Raw genomic sequence first — 17622 nt, 5'->3', positions numbered from 1 at the left:
TGCTTCCTGATGTTGACCCTGCAAAGTCCTGCCCGACAAGTCATTCTCAAGTGTGAATATGGATGACCAGCTGTATGAACTAGTGCCCTGCATACATGTGCCCTTTTCAATTTAATACGTGATGGTCTGAGAGCAGCTTCATAAATTTTCTCTCTCAAATTTGCATATATACGTGTAGTAGTCTGAGAGTGCCTGACATGTCATTGTCCACATGTACATGTGTGATCTAAGATGTGGCTCAGACTTGTTCTCTGCTGTGAGTGGGAACAAGAGAGATCTGTGTTTACACGGGAACTCACTGGTTCATGCATCTCATCAGCAAAAATTTGCCACTCGTAACTACGGCAGGAAATGTTTCACTAGCAGTTACCATATTGCATGGGCTTGCAGAGAATTTCGAGCATGCGTACAGCCTAAAAGTATGTGTAAGGGTTTTTGTAATAACAGGGCTGGCCTAGGGCTTTGCGCAAACTAAGTGCAGAATTCTTAAATCCTTGAATCCTAAGTGCAGATTCCTTGAAATTAGGCCCTGGAACGTTTTGGAAGCCAGCATTGTCAAAGCGCAAACAATCGTTGATGCCTGCTTCTGTGCACATGCCTGAAGTTGGTCAGCACCTCTTCCATATTTTGTGTGTAGATCACATACAATCCAACCTTGCACTATGCCTTGAGTAGTTCAGATGGATCATGTCATGGGCCATCTTTGGCTTTGATCTAGACATGTCTCATACACACTCGTGGTCACTTTCGTGGGCCAGAATTATCGTTGAGGCTTGACTGTCACCTACTGTACATGTTTTCATAACCCCAACCTCAATTAGCACTGGTGTGTTAGTGCTTGTAAGTGGTGTGGCACTGCACCACATCACTATGGAAATCATTGCGATATTTGATATGACAGTTGCACCATTCGGGTAATATCCATATCTCAGTGTTTCAGGTCAGTTGGAGCCTCCTTGGAGCCTCCCTGTCATTGGGATAAACTGTGAAGAGATGCGTGCACTCTTTTGAAGTGAAAATCGTGAAGGAAAAGCAAAAGTACATGTACTCTAAAGCTTTTCATAGACCTGTCTGTTGAGACATATGCTGTCAGAAGCCTTGTTTTCATGCAGCCATAATGATGACGGGCAGTACACAAAGATGTCAAGACACAAACAGTCTCAGAAGAGACAGTGTATACTTGTCATTTGACAAAAAAATGAAAACCAAGATGGAGTCCAAAACTTCAAAGATTTTCACACTCTTTAAGGGCTTATACTATTACTTGAACTTAATAAACCAGTCTGTTAACCAGTCATGCCAACCTGCCTTTTTCTGCTCGAATTAAACTAAATGCTATTAAATGAGATACTGAAGTCAGTCGTCCTTGTGCAAATTTGTATAACGACGACCACAGGCTAGTGGCAGCAGAAATGAATGGAAGTATTGATATTTGGCATTGTCACTTATCTATTAAACCTCTCTTCACATACCAGTAACTAATTACAATTTTTTTTAAATAAAATTGAAAAAGTAGAAGAAAAATTATGTACATGTATCAAGAGAGGGTAAAAGGTATCATTCTGCCTATGTGTACTTCCAGTGTTTGCTCTTTTTAAGCCTCTTTTTGAAAAAAAGTTCAAATACCAAACAGAAAGACAAAATTTACATATATATACCCATACATGTACATGTTCGTATTTAAAAGGGAAACTCTGCCAACCTCCTGCGTATGTAGTCACATGTCAAGATGAGCCCATGGTATTCAGATTTACACTGTAAATGTACATGCTGAAATTATTGATTTATGCAATGGTATGTACCAGCACATGTGGATATGAGTAGCATACATAATTGAGTAAGTGAAGTTAGTCCTCTCCAGAAATGTGAAAAAACTGCAAAGCCGTAAATCATATTCAACATTCCCCATGTCTGCTCCACATGAACCCTAACACCCTTGGCTATGTGAAAAGTCATATTAAATCTTGGAGGATTGAGGACTGTTGGTTATTACAGTGACCGCCTTTGAGAACTTTTAAAAAGGAATATGTACTTTCTACACATACATGTAGGTGCATTGTTCTTATTTTCTTTTTCATTTGGTGTCTTAACTTGTAACCTGCCGAGTTAAAGATTTTCTCTGAAAAATGAAGAGCAAGTGATTGACTGAGTAAATTGATTTACCTTTATGAATGTATGAAAATTAATTGATGAATTTGGTTATTCCTTGGTACATGTACCGGTACATGTAGCAAGCAGTTCGTTGTTTGTAGCAGTGTCAAACCAGACAAAAATCTGATATACACGTAAATTTAAGGTGAAGTTATCAGGTCACATCCTCTCGTCTGATGCTTCTGACTTCCTCCATGGTCTGACCCATCTTCTTGGGAGGTAGTCAGGGGACTGAAAACTGATTCTGTACATACCTCCCCCGTCCCCCACGGTTGCTGCACTTAAAGTCCTCCCCAATATCATCTTCCCAGGGTACAGGCAGTGTGCGTGTGGACGTTTTTCCTCCTGGTCATTCTAGCGCTAAATTTATGCTAAGCTTTGCCCTGGGAATTTGGATAATTTGCGAAACTCCGAGAAATCACATTATGTTCAGGATTTTAGAGGTTTTTTCCCAATTGATAACAGAATCTTCATGTAAGGTAGACAGACTCCTGTTTTCCTGGATGAGGGAATAACAGTCGTACACATGTACATGAGCATATTCAAAAACAGACTTCAGTTTTTGGGAATTTCCAAAATCAAAGATTTTACCCCAGAAATTGCCATACATACAGGATTTTAGGAGATTCACTCCAAATCGCGACATTTAAATACATGTATACCAGTAGCACTTGAGAAGCTGTGCACACCCGTTTTGCATGAATATGGATAATCAGATACATACTGTACTACAGTATGTGAGGAAATTTCCAAAACCAGAGATTTTGAAGTCAAGAGGAACACACAAATCTATCTGGGTTAATTGCCTGACAATTTAATAGTGGCTCTCCGTTATACTGTCATCCAGAGCTGTAGGTATTAATGCAGATTAGCATGAGTTAATCACATTGGATATGCAGGAAATCCAATCAGGATGCTTGCTGCTAGCCTGAGATGCAGACTAAAATGCATCTAGGCAATTTGCATGGTTAGACACATGGTCACACCTAGGTACACTTGCTCTCTTTGCAGTAAGGCCTTGCAGACTGCAGTAAACTACAGTGAATTATCCCAAATTTGGGTCTGAGCTGTGTGACAGGGTGGATGTCTTGCGTGGATAGTGGGCCTTGACAACTTGTTCTGTGCTGCTTCTTCCCATGCTGTCAGGGCCCAGTTCCACGGAGTTGCTATAAGCTGAAAAATAATCCACAGTAAAATATGTGTACCTATACATTGTGTACTAAGCAACAATATTGGAGAACCAGGAAGTAGAAGTACTTAAAGCCAGAAAAAGCTGTTTTTCTTGTTTCTTCCAACCTGCCCCATTTTGAAGGCACAACCCTTTTTTTCAGGGAAGGGGGGTTGAGGTAATGTGAAATTTGAAACTGAGACAAAAGTGTGTCTATTGTAGTTTGCCTATGGTGTAAAAAGTTCAACTGACTCAATATGCGTGCTGCTACATGTACTGTACATGCAGTACCCTCTATTTAAAGTGTTCCTTTCATTTGAAACAAATGCCACCTGACTTGTGCTGTTTCTTTTCAACAAGAAAACACTTTCCTTAACACAGAATCAGTGCCAAAAAGTGAACCCCCCCCAAAACAAAATCATTCCTACCGTGGTACCTACCTTATTTTGAGATGCTATTTAACAGGAAGCAAAACTATATCGCCTAACCTGTCTCTGCTTAGCAAATTTGTTCAGTTTTTTATAATGATAGCAGAATTCTGCTCTCCATGAAATTGGCCAGAGTTGCAGTTGATTACCTTTGTTCTTACTCATTGACAGCTGGCTGGCCAGTTGTCAGGTATTCTGCCTGGCTGGTGTTCTAATGAACCTCTGGTACCCTATGAAGCTAACATGCACATGCAGTGTACCGTTCATTAGTACATGTACATAAGTACATGTAGATGTGACCATGACAGGTGACAGCTTGTGATCAAGCTTGTGTAGATCTAGGCAAGGGAGGGGAAGGGCAGGAAGACATCATCATCCATCTCCAACTAACTAATTAAGCAAGTCACCTGTGTGCATTATAGCTCATGGCTTTGGTACAGATTAGCTTTCCTAGTCCTCTAGTGTGTTGTGGAGTGAATGACACTTTGGTATCTGACTTGCATTATTTGCAAGCTTGTACCATCCCCTCATCACTGAAATCCTTTCAAAGTCCACTTTTTGCATGCCATGTTGCGATGGCCCCTCCTCGTCAGTAACTGCCTATGCCCCTCCCCATATTAGGCAAAGTTGGGCACAGACTTTGTGCCACTGGCTTAATAATGTCTGTGCAGAAGTACATGCGTAGCAGTGGGAGGAATGACTAATACACTCACTTGAATGTCGGATACCAGTATGTGGCTGAAATATTCAGGACCTGTGATAGGATATCGCTGACGTTTAATACCAGCCAGTTATCCTTCCTGCCACTGACCCTCACCTCCCCCTTACCCCCCCTTCCTCCCCTCCCCTGGCTTGGTACAGCTGATGGTTTCCTTGCTGTGTGCTGTGTTCTGCTCCCAGTTTTCTAAGCACACATACTGTACTTGCAGTATGATTTGATGTACATGAACACCTGCCGATACTTCTGTCCACGCGTACAGGTACCGTACTTCTTGGGACTTCCTGTAAAACAAAGAAGTAAAAGATTTATTGTATTTCCTTTTTTTTTGACACATTCATGGAATAGGGTTACATACAAGTTGACATGAGCAGTAATTTTGTACTTCCTCATCAATCTCAATATTAAGTTTATCTTCTAGATTTCAGATTGAGATGAAATCTACCTGAACATTTGGCTACAGCAGGCTGACCCTAACAGATCTGTCAGGGCTTAGAAATCAATATCTCCAGTTACAAATGGATAAAATACCTCTGTAGCCAGCTTTAAAATGGGGCTGTGCTTAGGCCATTTATTAATGGTCTCATCTCTTATTATTCCAATTCAAAGATATTGATGAGAGCAATTTAATTACAGATTGTTTGGACAGCCATTTATCTTGCGGAAGCTTTTACTCTCACAAATTGTATTGATCAGCCTTACATGTTTGAAGTGATGAACAAGTACATGTACCGGTAGGTAGTACAATTGGCTTATCTCCACCCTCTCACAGCCAAAGTGATGGCCCTGTAGCACTGTAGGTCTGTGCCAATTATCTGAATATTCTGATATTATATTGATTATCCAGAATTTGGATTTATTTTCAAAATTGACTATTGGGAGTTAAAATTCAATGAATTAGAAAAGGGAAAAATTTGATCATATTGTTTTTCAAATTTGGCATTCTAAAAATCATATTTGAAAATATTAAAGGCAGCTGTATTCATATGCGAATTACGCCCAATAGTAATGCCAAAAGTTACTTTTCCTTAAATAGGTTCACAAAGGGAAAGTCAAATTTTTCAATATGTCATTATTTCAGGTCACTCCAGTCAGGTTTTTTCCTCCCCCGATTTATCCAAGCATGATAAAAAAAAAAATGAAAATAATCATTGTAAGATTTACTCTCCATATAACACTCAGATCTGAACTTATAAAGACAGTCAGGACAGAATATAACACACACAAAATGTAGATTCCTATGATTAAGGGTAGATTTGTATGTGCCACGTTTTTCTTCACATCATCGAACTTAACGTACCACAGCTGAAGACCATGACGTGTCCGCCTATTGGTCAACTTCTTCAAGTCAAATGGCATTGTTTTGCATAATTAATCAGCAAATGCGCTCAGATGTCTATATCTTGATAGACCTAGCTGAAGACCATGACGTGTCCGCCTATTGGTCAACTTCTGCAAGTCAAATGGCATCGTTTTGCATAATTAATCGGCAAATGCACACAGATGCCCATATATTAGACAGTCACCTGCGTGTGAGCGTTTTACACAGATTAGAGACACTGTAGCCCGTGCATCTTTTCTCAAGTGCCATGCATTCTGATGGGCGTAGACTGACATTCAGTGAATGAATATGCGCAAGTTCATGGTGTTGCTCGGGGGATGGACATACAGTAGAAGTTGTATGTTCTGCCATCTGTCTTAAGTAGCATAACTTCAATCCTGGCCAAATCTCATTTGACCCCCCCACCCCCCTGGACCCCCCTCTCAGTGTTGTGTCTCAATGCACAGTTTGCGCTCCAACTGGACAGGACAACATTGACCGGGGAGTGGGAGACCTGCCAAGGGTATGGCTATTGAAACATGTGCCAACAGTTTTGTCTAGGATTGTAGGTTGAAATTTCTGAGGGGCCCATAGGGATGCATACTGTTTTCAAGGGTTACTGAGAGCTAATAACTGTGTCTCATACATAGGCTGTGTACATTTCAAAGTTTCAAATGGGGTGGGAATTTTCCCCCATGGCCCCCTGTGCCCCACCCATAGTTACGCCACTGTGTTTCCCCTTTTTATTGCTGTCAAGGAGATGCTTGTGTTCAAGTTTTCCTGGTTATTGCTGGTATCACCGAAAAAAGTCACGCAGGGCTTGAACGTGTATTCTCGGATCTTGCAACACACTGACCACCATTAAACATGTGCACGCATATGTTGGCATAAATGCACAGGCTTCAAAGGTTTACAAAGATCCTCTGTCCATTGAATTTACCTCCAGCAGCAGCCAGCCTCAGCTTAAGAGAAATTTTCCGCTCACAAATATCATCACGTCAATTTTCTAACATAGGATCTATTTTTCCAGTTCTCGATTTCATTTTCCCACTGTGTTTGCCCTCCCTTCTCATCCTGCAGTTCTGAGAGCAATCAACGAAGACAGCAAAGACGTCCCGGACCTTCTGACCAACTACATCCTCAAAGGTAGGCACAGCAGAGACTGTCCATTTCCATAAAACCCTAACTGGGTCAGGGCACCAGACTTTGTTTACATCTGGATCATGTCTCATGCTCAAATTTCCACCAGTATCCCCCCTCCCGTCTTAACAGGAGACTTCGGGATTGACAGCTTCGATGATTTCTAGTTTTAGGGTTGTTGGGATTAGAGCCCTATAGTCTTTAGTAGCACAACCTCCCTGCCAATGCTGCGAAAAAAATTTCGAAGCCACAACTCACAACTTGAACATTTTGCAGATGGCAAAGAAATAATGACAAATGATATGGCCAGAAATAGCTTATTGTAAGCATGTCATTGGATTTGTTTCATGTAACCAGAGACATGTACCCTGGATTCAAACATACATGTATAAAATTTGGGCAGGTGCAACGAAAATGTTAAATTTTGGCTTAGTTTTTGTATCACCAAAAGTATGACTTCACCCCTCTTTCTTAAAGTGGGTCAAAAATAAACACTTACATGTATATTACATAAATTCCACATTACTGGTCTTACATTTCATAGCTGGGGTTTACACTCTCTAGGATTTGAATTATGTAATAAGAGATAGCATTTCCTCTTGCATATGGGTAATTCTAGAAATTAGGGGTCCATGTTTTTTTTCATGTCCCTCTTACATCTGATGTGATATTTTAAGTTCAGAACTTATTTTCTTAATTCCAAGAGTGGTGAATTAATGCAGATAACCTGCCGAACAAATAGTAATAGCTCGAAACCCTTCCCGTGATATTTCCATGTCAAATAACAAAGGTCACATGTAACAGGGACACGAAAATGTCACACTTTTGGACCCCTAATTTCTGGAATTGCCCATATACCACTGTATACATGTACTACAGTTTAGTCCCTCAATTGTTGATTTCTCCATCTCCCCAACTTAGCCAGTATGTGTTACCATGGTTACATTTGGAGGATTCACTGCTTTTGAGAAGTTACATAGATGCATACATGTAGAGGATGTTATGAAAATCATTTTTTAAAATGACATAAACATGTGGTGATGTCACTCATGAATCAGTCATCCATCTTAAGAATGAAAAGTGTTTTTAAGTTTGGGAAATCCCATTTTGCAGAGAGATATTCTAGGTTGCTCAGTCGCTCATATTGGTGTCTTTGTAAATAGTTCAGTGTACCCATTATTGTGACTGTGCACGTAGGGCATTACAGTGGATCTACTGTGACTCATACCTACACTTGGAAGTGTCCATTCCCTATCTTTATCAAAATCTTTACTGCTCAAAATTGTTTTCCTCTTTGAATTGGCTTCAATTTAACGTCTAAAAGCAAATAGCGGAGGAAAGAATCTGCATTAAATTTTACTTGTCGTGCTTGGTCAGTCACCAAATCAAGGATTTAAGGAGCATTGTGTTTGCATGATTGCAGCAGGGTTTTTTTTATCAGAGAAAAACTGAAGCCTCTGGGAACATTTTGGAGTAACTTGTTTATAATAATTGCAAATTGCATTTACTGAACAAAGAAAGAAGGGGGGAGGAAAAAAGTAAGTCCCTTCTCAGCGAAGTGTTTTACTGGTGCATTCAACTCCATCCTCAGTGCAATGTCCTGGATGAGAGCAAAGGGAGATGCTATCATTTCATTGAGCCTCCAGATTCCATCCAGATTTGAATCTTGACGTGGCCCAGGAAATGGCTCAATATTTTACGCTTTGTAGTCAGGACCTGGAGGGATTTGTATCCAGATCAACCCCCCCCCCCCAAAAAAACCACAGTTGGGATGGCAGATTTGTTCCTCAGGTGATTTGGGTGTACTCCAAACAATTCATTGGTTTCGTAGGTTCTTTTTTTTTTTACTTTTATGTTACCTTTGTTGCTGGGATGCGGAAGTTCACCCCTTTCTTTTATTTTGTTTTGTCGAATGATGTCACACCCCATCTCTTCTGCAAGTGGCTGCATCTTGAAAATTTATTGTTGCCGATAGTTACAACCATATGGAAACTAGGCTTGTAGGGTATGGTTAAACTCAAGGCCCCTCATATCATGCAACTTTGCAGAAAATATTCAACTTACAGTTTTGCCTCAGATGTGTCATCAAGTATTCATATTCATGCACATTATGCATATGCATGTGCATATATATGATGTATATTTATATGTGTGAGACTGGATAAATCAGTTGATACAGAATTCTGTTTTTCACATGCAGTGTTGTTCAAACCAGAGAAGGATGGCGATATCCCACTACCATTGCCCATGGATATGCAGGTCAGGTAAAAGGTTAAATGTGAGAGGTCAGCCATCAAGGAAAGAGCTCTGATTTTGTCATCATCATCATTGTTTTTTGCATCTTGCCCATTGCCAGTTGGCCCAAGCCACCCGTTCCAAGAAATTTCTTTTTTATTCTCAGTCATTTTTTGGGGGGGGGGAGGAATTGGGAGAAGTACCGGTACTGTTGGCAGTCACATGCTGATGTCGGGGGGTATTAAAACAGTTAAATTGACGTGTTGGGTTTGCATCAAGCTCTGAATGTTCATCAGCAATACAGCGCCAACAGATTTCATCACTTTCATCAAAGTTCTATTGCATGTCCCTGTGGTTTTGTAGCATAACGTAAACGTAGCAAGAAGGTATTGTCATTCACGTAGTGTTAGTGATATTCTGTGACGTACATGTACATTGTACGCATCATGCGATCTTGTGCAGGGTTCTAAATAGTACTTGGAGATATTCGTATTTAGAGTGTATAGAGTAGGGTAAATGCAAAAAAAAATCAAAATAAATACGTACATTTGTTCTTGCTCTTTTGTAAAATAAAATATATTACTATTAATATATTGAATACTCACGTGCTGGAAATTCTAAATTGACTGTAATGCAGTTAATTGTTTCACTGTAATGCGCAAGTATTTTTCTTTATTTGAAATTTTGTCAGTAATTGGACTGAAGCGAATTAGCTTTCACTTCGCTTTTTGTATTGCGTCGTGCTATTTTTTTCTTTTTGAATTTTTTATATGTTCATGTAAATTTGTGTATTATAAAAAGAGAAGAAGATTTAATTATTAAAAATGCCCAAAGATTTATCCTGTCAAAAATCCATTAAAAAATAGTAGTGGTCATTGTTGAAATGGTACGCACTGAAGCCAAAATAGTGTAAGTCAGATGAAAGAGGTTTACAGAGGAAAATGTGAACAAAAATTGCCTAGTCATTTCTCGCGCAAACGCACCAACGAAAAAGAGCATGGTACTGTGTTTTTAAAGAAACAGAAGATTGTTTCTGGCTAAGTACTCCAGGCACAGTTCAATCATTTCTACTTACTGTAGTACATCTTAGCAATCCGGCAATAGCCACTCCTTGATTTCCACGATGCATGTACCTTTGGAAGCCAAATTCTCTATGTGTGGGGAAAAGATAATCTGTTTCTACCTGTACAATCAATGAGAGAAACTTGTGCATAATTAACAATATACTTGTACCACTTCAAGCTGCCCACCCTCATTCAGTTTCCAGGCCCAAGATTATTTTATTCCGGTTCCTAGCAGCCGTGTATGCTTGCCCAATGGGTTCTCCTGCCACTTGCCACTAGCAAGTTCTGTGAGTGGATTAATGGACTACCATTCTTATCAGGCAAAATGTTGGAATTTTAAGACTTGTAACAACCTCCTGCCATGGGCCTCGAGCTGGACCAAGAGGGCAATATTTTGTAAGCAACAGAGGAACTGAACTTCGTTTGTTCACGAACAAATAGAAAATGCAGGTGTCACAGTCGCATTACTACCAACAAATTGAACATTCCTGACCAACGTGGCTCTTTTCAACCAGGGGGGGGGGCTTTTGATGGGGGGATACCGGTATAATGACATTTTTAATTAGAATATTTTAAACAAGCAAAGCTTAAAAAAAAAAGAAAGAAATAGGCCACCTATCCAATCATAGGCTGTGTTCCAGTGTTTTTGCTGCATGCATCCCTGGAAGTCACCAGCCTGACGAGCAACAGCAGCCATAAGGATGGTTCGTCCTATTCACGCAAATTGCAAAGCCAAAGCAAATTTGATGTCACGAAGTTTTGTGCTTTGTTCCACATTCTCGTCACTGTCATTCACGCATACGGTTTGCTGGATCACAGAATATGACTGGAACTTTCCTTGTGTCCAACCAGGAAATAGGTCCTTGTCCAAGATGTCTTCAAATTTTACAATATTACATGCAATAGGCTGTGTTTTCATATAGCAGGTACGCACACTGGTCTGATTCCCTCCTTCAACGGAGAGTTTTTACAGTCAGTCATTTTCTTCAGGAAGTGCTTGTCATTTGCCTGGAGTCTCGAATAGGATAGGCTAGTCGGATATACAAACCACCGGTGTACACAATAATTTGACAATTTTTAACGCATGATAAACATTGCAGATGAATGTACCTCAGCCTATAGAGTACAAAATATATATTGTGAAGTTTGGTGCGGGCTTCTTTTTTTTAATTTCTTGATAAGGAGTTTTTCTTCAGTTTTTTGGTATCCTCTGTGATGTGTCTAGCACACAGTGGGTTGTTATATCCCGAGGTAAGACTCAAGCAATCATGATATGCTCATACTCAGTTGACATATTACCAACTTTATTCTGGCTTGTTCTGGCAAAAGATTTTCCTGTCATCGATTCCACAAAATGTCCTCCCAAAGAGTCGTATGGTTTCTCATGAAAACACTTCTGCCTTTCAGCATCAGCAGGTCATTACAAAGTGACACCTCATCAAGATGGATTCACGGGCACAATTTGGGCCAGGGAGAAATGCCTCTGGGATTCAAACATTTTGGCGCCATTTGACAGTGATCCAGCACAGGCACTTGTAGGGAATAAGGCACAACGCATACATGCTAAACTTTTGTCATGTAATAAAAGACAAGTACTGCAATATCAGTGTTAGTAAATGTCAGTTGTAAATCAGGCTTGGACTGCAGTGTGTAAATGTATGCATGTAGTATAGACTTCCTCACAGCATTGTCGGCCGCCTCAGAAAATTGTCACACAATCAAGTATCAAACCAAATCAAGCATCTCAAAGGGACAGTTACCTGTTGCATTGGTGGGTGTTGTTTATAAACTCATTTGTATCTTCTCTACACAATGTGGCGTCTGTATTATGGACAAAGATGCGTACAGACAAGTTAGTCTGCTTGAAACATCAACGTACCAAAGGGATAGCACCATAAGTCAGCCTTCGAGTGCTATCACTTCGGTTTATTGAATTACGTATCACACAAAGGCCAAGGATTTTTTTCCTGGGAATGCCAGCCCTGTGTTGTTGCATTGCATGTGCTTCATTAATCGGCTCTTGATCCACCTGGGATCTATATCTGCTCAGTGAACAAATATCCCCTTCATTGACGACAGATAGATTGACTAGAATGGTAATGTTATGTCATTGGCACCTTGCACCCAGCACCTCAACAAAACTTGATCAGTTACTCACATTTTTACCATCACAAGTTAAAAAAAGAAAAGGAAGAAAAGAAACACCATCCCTGTATTGCTGGGTTTTATTAGAGTTTCTCGTTTTTAATCAGTGCTGAAACAACTAGCCCAACTCCCCGCATGGCCATTTTCTGTAACAGGTAGCATGTCCTGTGGCATTTGTACTGTAAATAAAATGCAGCTCTTTTGATTAAAAAGTGCAATTTCTTGGATCAGTGTCAGGAAGTGTGTAGTTATGTAGAACATAAAGATAACTATGGGGCGGTCAGCTGAATGGAAATTTGCTTTTGGCACGAGTTGTTGTTTTCGTTGACTTTTCCTCATGGATATAATGTACACAGTGTAGTAGGATAAAGGAGTGTTACTTGTAGTTCTCGTGAAGGATATTAGCTGTGTTTCTGTAGGTAATTCTATGTGACAATGTGCCTGTTATAGCTGTGTGCAGAGACAGAAAGGACATAGTAACCTGTTGAAAAGGAAACATTTTACAATATTTCAAACACCGCGTGGACAAATTCACGCATGTTTATCAGTGTACGTTCTCGAAGCCCCCAAAATACGCTGATAGTGTACAGGTATCTGTCCCTTGGCAGTTCGAAAACTAGTTTACATGTACATTTACGGTATGTGGGAGGATGTGTAGCCTGGAAGTTAAAATTTGAAACTCTTGATCACAGGTTCAGGGGTTCAAATCAGCCAGCTGGCTTAATGTTATAACCTTAGGCAAGTGACTTTACTCCAACCCTAGCTCCAACTTGCCCTCTCTCCACTCAAGAGAGTAAATGGGTACCTGTGAGGGCAGAGATGGTTATTACTTACCTCTGATTAGCCATTTCACCTGAAATGGCAACATCAGGCTGTGTACTCCCCAGGGAGCTGAGATTCAGAAATGTTTATAAGCCCGATGATGATAATAAGCATGTGCGCTCTGATAGGTTTTCCAGATAAGTGTGCCATGTAAGTCTATATGTTGGTACAAATATAACATACATAGTGTGGACGTTCGCACAAAGGAAATCCACATAATACAGGGTGTGGACTTGCACACATCCACACTCTATTTTCCCCTCTAGAGACATTTCAGGGTCGGGTTTATCAATGGCAAAAGAAAGATAAACAAATCCTGCGTGTCGTCGTAGTGGGAGAAATAGGAGCACTCCCCCTCCCTTCAAGTTTTCTTAACTGCAGGAGACCAACGGCATGCCAACACTAGGAATGTGAAACAAGCATGTACGAGTGCACAGAGCTCACCTGCCTGTCAAACGAAACGAAAACTAGTTGCAGTTTCATGGCCCCTAATAAAATTGCACCCTTATCCTTGGAAGTTTTAAAATCTGAAGTTAAGGCTCCATGCTAGAGTAACAAGGAACAACTTCTGTTTTTGCCCTAGAAAAATTGGAAATTGAAATTTATTTGGTGCTTCATTGTGTATGTGTGTTTGTAAAATTTGTGCCAATTTTGCTGTTTGTACTTCTCATATTTAGCATAGTTATGATTCATTCACATCAGATTTAATAATGGACTACTGTTTAAAATCCATTTGACGTACATGTAAGCGGCATATTGAAAGCCTGGGCCATTATTTTTTATACTTACATGTCGTTCGTTGCTCAGGTGCTTTGCATTCACAATAAATGTCAATTCGTTCAAACCTGTACCTCTGTTTTTTTTTTTATGTTTACATTTCAGTATTATTTACTTTGTATTGGATTAAGCATATAAGTCATTTTCCTTTACCATTTCTGCAACAAAGTTGTTACCAGTACACGGCAATTAGTAGTATGGGTGTAGTAATAGACCAAGTCTTTGTTATAAGACAGGAGAAACTTGGGGGGCCTACAGCTAAAGGTTTTCACATGGACAGCTTGCAGTAAATTGTCAGAAGCCATGGGCAAGGTGCGAGCTTTTGACACAGCCTATGTCATGATAAGCATTCGTCAAAAAAAAAAGAAAAAAAAATTGAGCCAAGGACCATGTTTTCAGAAGGTCATACCAATGATTCTATGAAAAATTGTGAACTATGCACAACTGCATAACCAGAACTTTAAAAGTTAAAGATTTCACAGATGCCATCATATTTGTCATATGTTTTCAAACATGTATTTGAGAGAATCCAAGTGTGCTTTTTCAACCAGTGCAAGGTGGACTTTCCACAAATCATCATGAGAGACTGACACTCCACATAGTTGAGAATGTCAGGTGAACCCGTCCTGATTGGTTAAGCATTGCACGTGCTCGTTGAGATTTTACCAATGGGAAAGGTGCTCAAGAGACCTAAATCCTGAAGGCAGATCAGTCAAGTAATAACTGAAATCACTGCTTTCTGTTGTCCATTTGGGTTCAGCAGATCCAGAAGTACTATGTGTAGAGAATGCTTAGCTGATACGTGGTCATTCTGTACCTTCAATGGTCATTTGGCGTGTGGTGTTGTTAGCCTTTCCCACCTTTTTTGTGACATTCACTAGAAACTGTAGTAGCCAGATTGAGAAGAGATATTGTGCACAACTGGTGCTTGATAGAGGTTGTGCATGGTAGTCATTTTTCCGGTAAGGGCTTTTGTTCCCCAGGGATACACATCAGGGGTGGATCCAGGGGGCATAGGGGTGCATCCTCCTTTTTTGACCCAGACAATAAATAATTAAATGGGAAAAAATGAGGGAGGAAGGAGAACAAAGGTGACATACTGCTTGAAATTGTACCACGGAGCACCTAGAATCCAAAATGGCTCCAGACTCCACGACATACTGGCATTTTACCATTACTGCTTTAGCTCACGCCCTCCCCCTGTGAAAAATTCAGGATCATGCCCCCTTTTGAAAAAAACAGGATCTGCCCCGTACATGAGTAGACCTTTTTTGCTAGATTCCTCCATAACACAGGCAGTTACTGGAAAAATGGCTGTCGTGCACAACCTCGGTAGAAAACCATGATCCACAGTGCTAGAAATAGGTTTTTTTCGTATTTTCAATTCCTTTTCTTGGTTAATTTGTTTGTTAATGTCTCTTTTAATCAAAAACCTTGAATTATATATTCCCTAAAGAAATGATGAAAACATTTCACCACTTTTTGTACTGTATTTAAGCATGCCCCAGGCATAACTGTTTAAGCTTTTTTGGAAGATGTTTTACCTGGAAAAACAAAGCTATTGTCGTAAATTCTAAAGTAGGTTGAAGATGAGGCCATTTGCCTGTCAGAAGTTTAGTGAGTGTTTAGCTGAGGTATGTGTACCGTTGACGCATTCTAGAGCTTAATCATGTGCACTTGCGTACATGTATAGAAAAGTGAATTGTGAAACACTCCAACTTTTTCTCTGTGGGAAATGTATGTGAAAATGACATTTCAGTGGAGGTGTTGTGACAGCTCCTAGATTTGGAATCCTTTGGCTTTCGGCAAATAGCAGCTGTCAACTTGACAGACTGTTTCATAATGGGTAAGTTTGATCAGTGACAGATTGTCAACTAATGGTCGACTTTGACTGGTAACCTATGCTTGAAATGTATACCGGACACCAGGCAAAATCGACTAGTGGTTAACAAATTGCCACTGATCACACGTACCCAATATTGCTGTGTACAGAAATTTGAAGTGCAGGACTTCTACTTTCTACACGTCCAAACTAAGTACAGTTCTCAGTATCATTGTCAAAATGAAATCATGTTGTAGTGTGGTGACCATTTATAACACATTAAAATAATGTTAAATGCACGAGTGGGCAACTCTTGACATATTCAGTGTGTTACTGTAATAATAATACCAAAGTAGAATAACTGACTGCATTTTAAAACAAAGAGAATTGTTCAACAAATTTATGATAACAGCATTGAAAATTGCACAACTCTGTGCTGCATTAAGAATTGCTTCTTGTGACTTTTTTCCAAAAACAGGTCTGAGTATGGTAATGAATTTTCACTTTCCTTTTTAATTAATATCCAATTAATAATGAGGCTGTTTCCTGTGACACCAGAAGGAAAGTTGCACACAGATGTGCTGCTCTTAAATCACTCCTGATTTCTGTATTCGCAAGATAATGTGTTTTTGGAGTTGTCCATTGGCTGGTAATTACTATTTAAGATTTGTTGATTGTTGTACATGGCTTATGGCTCTCATGGTGAAGGTGCAAGTGCCATGTACATGTATGCGGTATAAAATAATGTCCCATATCATAGCAGCCAACCACTGTTCTGTCACATAGAAGTATGAGAAAATGACTGGTTGAGACTCACTCTGCTGGCAAAAAAATAATTTCTAGCTTGTTGAGCAGGCCTCAACCATCCTGACACATTTTATTGGTCATTGTGAGCTTTCCTGCCAGACGCCACACTGAGGTTACACAAATGCTCTAGTGGGCATATCCTTCTTGTCTGATGCTCTGGTGCAGTGACTCTGTGATGCCAGTGTGTATAAGGCAGCTTTTAATTAAGTGACTTAAATACTGTCACAATTGTTTTCTTTTTTACAAACATGGCAAGCATTCATCCTAGAACAATGAAATTTAGAGGTTTAGTTTCTACTATTTCACAAAAGTGGTTACCAGCTAATTTAGTAACATGACCAGCTAACTTGGCTTGTGAAAACAGAAAACGGGATTTAGAAGCAGTTTGTATCAATGTGTTGCTTTATCTGAGTACTGCAGGCAGCAGCCTTCATAATTTATCTTTCAACCTGAATTTATGCCAAGATATTGAAAGGTTGCATTCAATATTTGGAGCGGCAGGTTTAGCAAACTGTACTGTACGAGTAATCTTGTGTTAAAATCAATGTGACAGATGTGAATGTATTAAATGTCAAGAGATTCAGATGGGTCTATAGCTTGCTTGTTAATTTTGTTGTCCTTAATCCTTACTCCCTGAATACTATTCCTATGGAGCTTATCCAACTTCTGCTCAATCCAACAGTGCGGGGAAAAGTAGGGACACGTTGTACCAGTAATGAAATGCAGAGCAATAAGCCTCATGGAAAGAGCGGCCACTTGGTGTTTAGTCTGAGTATCACTTGTTGTTCAATGCATTGATTCTGTATTGCCAAAAATCTTTTTGACATTACAACGTGCATCATATGAATTGAGTGACAAATAAGTATGGCATTTTATGCACAATCCTATGGAAGAAATGAGAGTAAGTTTGTGGTAGCACCGTCTACAGTGTACAGTTTCACTTCTGAGCTTGTGAGGATTGTGATCATGGATGGTATTGGCCAATCAGCATCAGGGTATGAAGCTCATTCATCTTGCATTGACG

General features: G+C 39.8%; 1 protein-coding gene across 1 annotated transcript in view; it reads left to right on the top strand.

Annotated features, from left to right (window-relative positions):
- LOC147800325 (fasciculation and elongation protein zeta-2-like) overlaps positions 1–17181 on the top strand; it is a 28730-nt gene extending 11549 nt beyond the window's left edge. Inside the window, exons 4-5 of the mRNA XM_087137153.1 lie at positions 6867–6932; positions 9127–17181. Of these exons, the coding sequence (XP_086993279.1) occupies positions 6867–6932; positions 9127–9194 (134 nt within the window). The 3' untranslated portion in view covers positions 9195–17181. The remainder of the gene's footprint in view (positions 1–6866; positions 6933–9126) is intronic.
- The last annotated feature ends 441 nt before the right edge of the window (positions 17182–17622 follow it).

This window comes from Acanthaster planci, linkage group LG01, assembly GCF_054643075.1.
Source record: "Acanthaster planci isolate LZ-2023a linkage group LG01, COTS_SCS, whole genome shotgun sequence".
NCBI classification, from domain to species: Eukaryota; Metazoa; Echinodermata; class Asteroidea; order Valvatida; family Acanthasteridae; genus Acanthaster; species Acanthaster planci.
The sequence above is the reverse complement of the archived record's forward strand: the minus strand, read 5'-3'. Positions and strand labels throughout refer to the sequence as shown.